This window comes from Myotis lucifugus, unplaced genomic scaffold (genome assembly GCF_000147115.1).
Source record: "Myotis lucifugus unplaced genomic scaffold, Myoluc2.0 scaffold_5740, whole genome shotgun sequence".
Lineage (NCBI taxonomy): Eukaryota > Metazoa > Chordata > Mammalia > Chiroptera > Vespertilionidae > Myotis > Myotis lucifugus.
Genome location: NW_005876788.1, coordinates 1 through 9,466, shown reverse-complemented (window position 1 = coordinate 9,466; position 9,466 = coordinate 1). Strand labels below are relative to the sequence as shown.

General features: G+C 61.1%; 1 protein-coding gene across 1 annotated transcript; it reads left to right on the top strand.

Moving 5' to 3' along the window:
* Positions 1-777: 777 nt before the first annotated feature.
* Positions 778-9,459, top strand: LOC102442356 (fibroblast growth factor receptor-like 1; the record flags this gene model as incomplete). Its single annotated transcript, XM_023749320.1, has 6 exons — positions 778-911; positions 999-1,219; positions 1,349-1,444; positions 4,279-4,469; positions 5,627-5,774; positions 7,565-9,459. Coding segments are annotated over 6 exons (804 nt in total), but the record flags the coding sequence as incomplete, so codon positions are not given.
* Between the last annotated feature and the right edge of the window lie 7 nt (positions 9,460-9,466).

Below are 9,466 nucleotides of genomic sequence, written 5' to 3'. Positions count from 1 at the left end.
CCCGTCGCGGCCGCGCCCTCCGGCTGCTTTCCCGCCGCCTCTGGAATTCACACGGGGCCTCGAACCTCTGCTCCCACCCCCTCGGGCCACGGCCCCGCATCTGACCCCGCAGAGCCCAGAATCTTCCTATTTCAATAACCACAGTAGAGACACAGGGGAGGCGCCCGTCGGCCCGTCTGTCGGCCGCATACTCACCTGGCGCCCTGTAGGGAGGAAACCCGTTTTCCGTAACATCTGAGCGGCGAGCACGCGGAGCGGGGCCTCGCCTAACCCCGTAAGTCCTGGTGGAGACGGTCAGGAGAGGAACGAGAGGTGAGCGAGCTGTGGCTTATCCGCTCGTCCAGAGAGAACTCCCTGAGCAATCTTCCTTCCTTCCTTTCTTTCTTTTTGTTGTTGTTAATCCTCATCCCAGGATATTTTTCCATTGATTTTTAGAGAGAGTAGACGGGAGAGGGACAGAGAGAGAAACATCGATGTGAGAGAGACACTCGATTGGTTGCCTCCTGCAAGCACCCTGACCAGGGCCGGGGAACCTGCAACCGAGGCACGAGCCCTTGACGGAAATCAAACCCGGGACCCTTCAGTCCGAGGGCCGCTGCTCTATCCACTGAGCCACACCGGCCAGAGCCACTGACCAGTCTTTCTATCGGCTGCCCCACAGCATTGCAGACAGAGGGGTCTGTCCTGCTCAGGGCCTTGTGGGGTCCTGGGGGGCACCTGAGCTGCTGGAGGACCTCAGTGCCCCCGTCCCTGCCCTGTGCTCCCCCCCGGGCCCAGCTGTGGGGCCGCCTGCCCTGCTCGTGTCCGCGGGACCTGCTGCCCGGCCGCTCCCCCAGCCGCCGGCTGCTCCCGGCGTTCACCCCGGTTTTTCGGAAGTTAGAACGGGAGCCCGTCGCTGTCATCCCCTGGGAGTGATCGCCGGTGGAGGGTCTGATGGCTCCGGGCGGGGGGCACGGGGGGTTGTGGGGGAGGAGGAGGGGGGCGCCCTCCCCATGCAGATGCTGGCACCCGGGACCTTGTCCAAGACGTTCGGGGCAGAGAGCGCGGTTGCAACGGAAATCAAAGCCTGATGTGGAGAAACGAAACCTGAGGCCTCCTGGCTGTTTGAAAACATTCCGGGCGACATTCTCCGGGTTTCGTTTCCCCGAGGGCAGCTGTCAGGGGCTGGGAGCGGGCGAGGTTCCCGTTACAGAGGGTCGCTCACGTCTCTGGGCCCGAAGTGAGAAAGGGCTGGCGGGGGGTGTTTGCAGAAGGCGAGGGGAGTGGGAAGGCTGCACGGGCGCGAGTGAGCGGCGGGCACGCTGTCCTGAGCGAGAGCAGCCCGACCTGACGCGGGTGTGTTTTAAAGAAACAGTCGGGAGAGCAGAACTTCATCGCGGAGCCCGCGGCCCGCAGACCACAGCCAACAGCACCGGGGCCTGGCGCAGGCCCTGCCGGCTGCCCGGTGAGTCAGCGCCCGCGCGGCCTGGCGCGGCCGGGGGTGCCGGGCCCATGAAAGCGCCCATTGTTCCCGGCCCGGGGCCGGGGCGCCGCGCACAATGTTTGCTTGTGAAAAGATTTATGAGGAAAAGCGTGTGTAAGGGAGACGAGGTGGTGGAGGTTCCGCTGACCTGGCTGACGGGACGTGTAAGGCTTTAGTTCCTTTGTGTCCCAGCACCAATGTTTGGGGCCGCGGTAAATATTGACCCTCAAACACCCAAACAGGGGCGCAGAGGTGGAAACCGAGCCCCGGCGTGAGCGGGGCCTCGCGCGCCGTCTCGGTGGGAGGGAAGGCACCGCCCCACAGGTGACAGGTGCGAGGAGGCGGGCTTACGCTCGGCTGGCGGTCTCCAGCCCAGAGGTGGGCGTGCGTGGACGTAGCTCTGGGGCAGGGCTGGGCCGGGGTTCCCCGACCTCCGCCCCCGCCCGCCGTGAGCGGGTCCCCGTGGGGTCAGCTGCTGCCAGGCCTGCCTGGGAGGCTCACCACCACCACCGGTCACCTCCTCCGACGCTGTTGGCCAGAGCGGGAGGGTGTCTGTGGGTGCTGGAGGGGCTCCCAGCTTTGTAACCTGCTGCCCCCCCAGTTTAGGAGCCTCGTCTTCTGGGTCCTCGGCGCAGCCTGTCTGGGGGATGATATTGGGGCAAATGAGCGACTTCTTGGGGGGCTCAGCAGCCTGTTTCCACGGGGAAGAGCGGGCAGGTGCCTGAGACGTGCTGGCAGGTCCTGGCACGTGTGTGCTGAGAGGAACCTCTCGTGCACTTGCTTTTTTTTTAAGGTTTTTATTTACTTGTTTTTAAATATGTTTTTATGGATTATTTTAGAGAGAGAGGAAGGGAGAGGGCTAGAGAGATAGAAACATCTATGAGAGAGAAACATCATGGACCGCTGCCTCCTGCACGCCCCACACTGGGCACCAATCCTGCAACCCGGGCCTGTGCCCCGACCGGGAATCGAGCCAGCGACCTCCTGGTTTCTGGGTCGACCCTCAACCGCTGAGCCACACTGGCCGGGTTTTTAAAAAGTTTTTAAACACCAGCAACAGGCTTAGGCAGTCAAATCAACTTGCTCTTGTCCAACAGCCTCCCCTCAATGACATTTTAATCAGAACGGCTCAGAGGGAGAGGCTCAGATCTCTGTCGTTCTAATGTCTGCTCCCAGCCGGGCCCAGGGCCCAGATGCCTGGGGAGACCCTGGGCGGATCTCCTGTCCCGCGGCAGCTGTTTGAGTGGCGGTTAGAGACAGGGGGGAGGGAGGCAGGGGAGGCTGGTCTCTGCAGGTGGGGGGGGGGAGGGCAGTACCTGCAGACAGTGGGGCTGGGTGTGTGGCGGCTCTCGACTCGGGTGCCACGGAGGGAGGTCCAGGGGTTTGTCATCCCCAGTGCCCGTGGCCAGGACACCCAGCGGGCGGGTCTGTCACAGCTTCTTGGGGACCCTTGTGTTCAGACGCTCACCCACCTCTGAGTGGGGAGGGGCTCTCCAGGCCCGAGACAGGAGGGGTGTCCTCTGTTGGTAACCTTTTCCCTAGAGACGTGAGGCAAGGGAGGGGGGAGCGGTTGCCAGCACACCCTGGATGGGGCCTCTTTTAAGACAGTCTAGCCCGGCCGCGTGGCTCAGGGGTCGAGCATCGACCTAGGAACCAGGAGGTCATGGTTCAGTTCCCGGTCAGGGCACAGGTCCGGGTTGTGGGCTCGGTCCCCATTGGGGGGCGTGCGGGAGGCGGCCGACCTGTGATTCTCTCTCATCACTGATGATTCTCTCTCTCTCCCTCTCCCTTCCTCTCTCTGAAATCGATAAAAATATATTTTTACAAGAAAATAAATAAGAAAGACAGTGTACGCCCTGCCCGGCCTTGGAGCTGGTGTCTCTTCACGGTGTGTGGTTTTCCGGTGCCGCCTCTGAGGAAGCCGGGGCGTAGGCTAGTGATGGCGAACCTTCTGAGCTCGGCGTGTCAGCATTTTGAAAAACCCTAACTTAACTCTGGTGCCGTGTCACATATAGACATTTTTTGATATTTGCAACCACAGTAAAACACAGACTTATATTTTTGATATTTATTTTATATATTTAAATGCCATTTAACAAAGAAAAATCAACCAAAACAATGGGTTCGCGTGTCACCTGTCACACACGTGTCATAGGTTCGCCATCTCGCACTTACTGTGCATCGATCCTTGGACACAGCAGCACCTCATGTTTGTCCAGGAAGCGACTGGAGGAATAAAAGTGCACGAATGGAGGACGATCCAGCGCCAAGAGGGAACACCGTTCGTGCCTTCAGTGCGGCCGTAACTTTGGGCTCCAGCTTTTTGTTTGTTTTCTTTAAAAACAAGCGAGGAAGGTCTTCTCAGAGCGTCTGGGGATGTGTGGGGCGACCCCGTGTCTGGGGCCATTTCAGAGTCGGGGTGACGGGAGCGCGGGCCACCTGCCCGTGATGTCGGGCTCACGGTCGAGGTGCACGTCCGGCGTTGCCCCCGTGGGATGGGGGACGGGTCCCTGCGCCCTGGCCGGGCGCCTCTCGTCGTCACGGTAAACGCGGCCCCTTGTTCCCTGGGTGGCCGCGGACAGCAACAGCCTTCAACCGAACAAGTTCTTTTCTCCGCGTTCCGAGCGCGTCTCCTTTGCACGAGGGCCGCCCTCTCGCCGCGCCCTGTGAAGCCCCTTTTGTTCAGGGTTGGGCGGCCGTGTGATTTCCAGGGACTCAGCCAGCAGATTGAGACCTTTTTGGCTCCAGTTCACAGGCAGCCTCCTGGGCAGCACAACTCACTTACCCGTCTCTCCCCTCTCGTCCCCCCCCCTCAGAGCGATCCCCGCACCGGCCCATCCTCCAGGCCGGGCTGCCCGCCAACGCCTCCACGGTGGTCGGCGGCGACGTGGAGTTTGTGTGCAAAGTGTACAGCGATGCCCAGCCCCACATCCAGTGGATCAAACACGTGGAGAAGAACGGCAGCAAGTACGGGCCCGACGGGCTGCCCTACCTCAAGGTGCTGAAGGTGAGGACGCGCTGGGGCCGGAGCCGCCCCACGGGCCCCACGGGTCCGGCCACGGTGCTGGGATTTCCTGTTGAGTTTGGGGGATGATTCACCTATCGGGCCAGCACAGAGGGTGTTGGGGAATTAGCTCCCTAGTCAAAACCAGAGGGACTTGGGGGCGGGGGGACCCCTGGAGTGGGAGTCAGAGAAGGTCAGTCATTTATTGGCCGGAGGTCTTTGGGGAGACGGTTCGGCTCAGCTGCCCGTCTGTGAGGGTAGGGACCCCGAGCTCATCCCCGTGCGGGGCGGCTGCACCGAGTAGTTGGGGGGGGTGCGGGGAGCGGTCGCCAGGAAGAGCTTTTTAACCCCCGGGGGTGGGACCGATGTTACTGTTACGCTGATGTTTTCTTTTCGTGTGACATTAGGGTCCAGTGTTCGCAGCCACCTTTTAGAGACCATTTAGATCCTCCTTCTTAGAGAAACCCCTTTGCCGTGGAAATTAATTCACATGCGGTTTAGACAGTAAACTTTATATTTTATTATTTTTTTAAAATATATATTTTTTTATTGATTTCAGAGAGGAAGGGAGAGGGGGAGAGAGAGAAACATCAACGATGAGAGAGAATCATGGATCGGCTGCCTCCTGCACGCCCCACACTGGGGATCAAGCCCCCAACCCCGGGCCTGTGCCCTGGACTGGAACCGAACCCGGGACCCTTCAGTCCGCAGGCCAACGCGCCATCCGCCGAGCCACACCAGGCGGGCAGACCGCGAACCGTAGAAGCCGGTTCTGTGCCCATGAAATGTGGGACCCTTTCTCCCTGCGCTTCTGGCTGCTCCCCGCAGTCCCCACGGCCGCATCGGCCTCTCCATGCTGTCGATCCTCCTGCTGTCGGGGCGGGCGGCGCCCTAAGCCTGGCTCCCCGTTCTCTCCCACACGGAGCTGCTCGCCGACAAGGCCACAGCGGGTTCCCCCGAGAATGGCACCCTCGGGTGCTCTCTCCAGTGGAGACCACTCAGGGTCAGAGAGCTGGGAAGCGGGGGCCCGCCGGGCGTCGCCCTCTACAGCGGCCCCTCTCCATCGCCCCCCGTGGACGGGGTGTTCCCCGGAGGCCGGAGGCTGTGGCCGGGCGGGTGCGGACGCGGTCCCGAGCGACGCTGTTCTCTGTCTGTTCCAGCACTCGGGCATAAATAGCTCCAATGCGGAGGTGCTGGCTCTGTTCAATGTGACGGAGGCGGACGCGGGGGAGTATGTGTGTAAGGTCTCCAATTACATAGGGCAGGCCAACCAGTCCGCCTGGCTCACGGTCCTGCCCAAGCAGCAAGGTAACGAAGTCTCCGGTTTTCCTTCTTTTATTTTTTTGTGTTTTGAGAAGGCGGATGTAGACGCTGAAAGGACTTGGTGCTTTGGGAGCCGGCAGGCAGCTTCTAGGATCCTCTGTGGCCTCGGGATGTTCGTAACCATCTTTCTTGGGTGACGCGGCTGGCGGGTGCCGGCAGCCATGGACCGCGCCCACGGTGCTCGCAGCGGCCGCTCTGGTTCCTTCCGAAGGCCCCCCCCCCGACCCCAGTGTTTAAGTCGTTCGTTCCTTCTGGGGCATCGTGTTTGGGCTGCACAGACCCCGTCATCGCGGCACGTAAACGCCGTTTGAAACGCATACCTGGGTGCCCATTGATGGCGTGGCATCGCGGATCCACTGCAGTCACACCTCCTCCGGCCCCCGATTTCTAGAGAAACACGGGCACGGTGTCGTCTGTCCGACCGGCATCGTTTCCTTGGTTGTATAACTGATCCTGTGAGATGCTGCCCTTGACCTCAGTGTCCCGACCTCGGTGTCCTGGACCTTGTTGTCCTGACCTCGGTGTCCTTGACCTCGGTATCCTGACCTCGGTGTCCTGGACCTTATTGCCCTGACCTCGGTGTCCTTGACCTTATTGCCCTGACCTTCTTCTGACCTCGGTGCCCTGGACCTCGGTGTCCTGACCTCGGTGTCCTGGACCTTGTTGTCCTGACCTCAGTGTCCTTGACCATATTGTCCTGACCTTGTCCTGACCTCGGTGTCCTTGACCTTGTTGTCCTGACCTTGTCCTGACCTCGGTGTCCTTGACCTTATTGCCCTGACCTCAGTGTCCTGACCTTGGTGTCCTGACCTCGGTGCCCTGGACCTTGTTGTCCTGACCTTGTCCTGACCTCGGTGTCCTTGAACTTACTATCCTGACCTCGGTATCCTGACCTTGTTGTCCTGACCTTGTCCTGACCTCGGTGCCCTGGACCTTGGTGTCCTGACCTCGGTGTCCTTGACATTATTGCCCTGACCTCAGTGTCCTGGACTTTATTGTCCTGACCTCGGTATCCTGACCTCGGTGTCCTGGACCTTGTTGTCCTGACCTTGTCCTGACCTCAGTGTCCTTGACCTCGGTGTCCTGACCTCGGTGCCCTGGACCTTGCTGTCCCCGACTGGAGGCAGCCCCCTGAGTGAACGTCCTGGGAGCTACTGAAGGCAGCAGGTGGCTTCTGTCGTCGCCATGACTCACATTCAAATGCTTAGTTTAAAAAGGGAGCAAAAAAGCCCAGTTCTTTTGCTGGCAAGATCGAGCTTTTCCTTCCATTTCGTTTCCACGCTGTGGACGTCAAGGTGGTGGACTCGCGTCCCAGTGACCCCAGCCTGGCAGCCAGGTGACCCCCTGGCTGGTCCCCGGGGGCCGGAAGGACGTGCCTGTGGAGTTCCGCTCTGCACCCCAGCCATCGAGACAGGCCCACCCTCTCCTCGAGGCGGGAGCCCGCAGCCCACAGAAGGAAGCCCCACGTGGACGCGGGGTGCACACGTGTGGGGGCCCCTCCCCCAGCTCCCAAGCGAAGACGAGCCCCGAGCGCGGCCCGTGGGCTGCTGTGTCCATGTGTCTGCAGGCGCCTCCGGTGGTGACGCTGGTGTGGTGACGGGCTGCGCGGTGAGCCCTCCTGTCGCTGTGTCTCTGGTCGTGGGCTCTGTGGACGGGCTGCAGCCGGATCCTGCGCGGCCGGCCCCCCCCCGGGCCCCGCGCGCCGCCTCCGGGCCCAGGCCCCTCCACCTCGTTCCTGTGTCGTCTACCTTCTCTCTCGCTCCCCTGTCTTCTAGGCCGCCGGGGTTAACACCACGGACAAGGAGATTGAGGTGCTCTATATTCGGAATGTAACTTTTGAGGATGCGGGGGAGTACACGTGCTTGGCGGGTAACTCTATCGGCATCTCCTTTCACTCTGCATGGTTGACAGTCCTGCCAGGTACATACCGCCTGCTCCCGCCTCGACTGGGTGCCCTGGGCGTGGTCCCCCTTCCTGGTGGGGTGCTATGGCGTCAACACGCTTCTGTCCTCAGAAACCGCCCCTCGCGTCTTTGCAGAAAGACTTGGAGAATGTCCACGACCCTCCCCCAGGATAGAAGCCATGGCCTGGGAGAGTCACGTGCAGCGAGGCCCCACGCGCACGCGCACGGTCACGTGACGTGTCTCCCGCCCCCCAGGGGACCTCACGCTCTCCGTGGGCCACGGAGTCGACGTGGAAAGTCGCCCCCCATCCCCGAGTCCCTTAAGGCGTGGAAGTCACGTGGTAGTACGCAAAGTAGTGTGCTTTTCTCATTTTAAACTCCATTGTGCTCTGCACGTTGACTCCACGTTCCCTTTTTAACGAGACGTGAACAGACGGCGGGCGTCGCGGTGCCCGGGCCAGGCGCCCGCGTGTGGGTGCACAGAAGCGGTGTGGTGCCCGCCTCGGGGCTCGGTGGCTCCCTGCATGTGACCCTGGGCGGGGCTTTCCGTCTGCCTTCCCCGCGGAGCATGCGCTGGCCTCTCGCTCGATGCTGCTTCTGCCCCATCAGCTGCCTCCTCGCTGCCATCTGACTCCGTGAGCACAGTGTCTGTCGGGTCAGACGAGCTGGGTCCCCGCCTGCTCCTGTCCTTTCCGTGGTGACTGTGCTGCTGGCCTACGTTCCACGGCGTTGCCAGCGCCTCCTCGTCGGCCTTCGTGCCGCCTGCATGCTCGTGCCACACCCGGCAGAGGAGGGGGATCGCTCCACGCGACGCTGTGCGGCTGAGCGTGCTGACTGTCTTGCGAGCATTTTCCTGATGAAAGCGTGTGAGCTTCAAGTCAGACCGTGGCTCTCGTGTTCCCTGGTCCCGGGAACCTGCTCTGAGTGTTTGCTACGAGCAGCGAGGCCTCTGGCGTCGAGCTTGCTTGTCCTTGCCGCCCTGCGCCCCACGGGCGCCCGGTGGGCCGCCTTAACCAGCCTGCCCCGCAGCGCGGCGCACTAACCGAGAACGCGGTCCCAGGACAGCGCTGTGCAGACCCCTGCTCGCAGGTCAGCCATCGAGGCCCGAGGAGGGAGCACACGCTATTGGGACGGATACAAGAACGTGCTCACCTGAGTAACTACACGTGGACGCACACGCAACACCACTTCTGTTTTTCCTTTACAAGTTGCAGTGATGTGTCAGTATAACCAGATGCACAAAAAACGGTCATGGGTATTATTACTGTTGCTATTATTTTTATGTGCGAATCCTCACTGAGGATGTTTTCCCACTGGTTTTCAGAGAGAGTGGAAGAGAGAGAGACAGGGAGAAACATCGATGTCATGTTGGTTGGTTGCCTCCTGCACGCGCCCTGACCGGGGCCCAGGCTGGGGAGGAGCCTGCGACCGAGGTACATTCCCTTGACCGGAATCGAACCCGGGACCCTTTGGTCCACAGGCCGACGCTCTGTTCACTGAGCCAGCTGCCTAGGGCAAAAAATTGTATTGGTGATCGATTAAGGACGATCACCGAGACGATTTGTGGCACGCAGACGATGCTTCTACGTCAGCAGCCAGCCCGCCTGCGTGTTAAATGCATTTGCTTGTCGAGTAGAATAACGAGTGAGGCTGCGCTAAGGAATTGGACCCCTTTTGGGGCCGGCCAGCCTGCCCGGTGCATCTCTACTCCGTTTCACACGGACCTGGGCGCATCTGCGCCCCCTCCCACCTCCCTGTTGATGAGCCCCCTCCC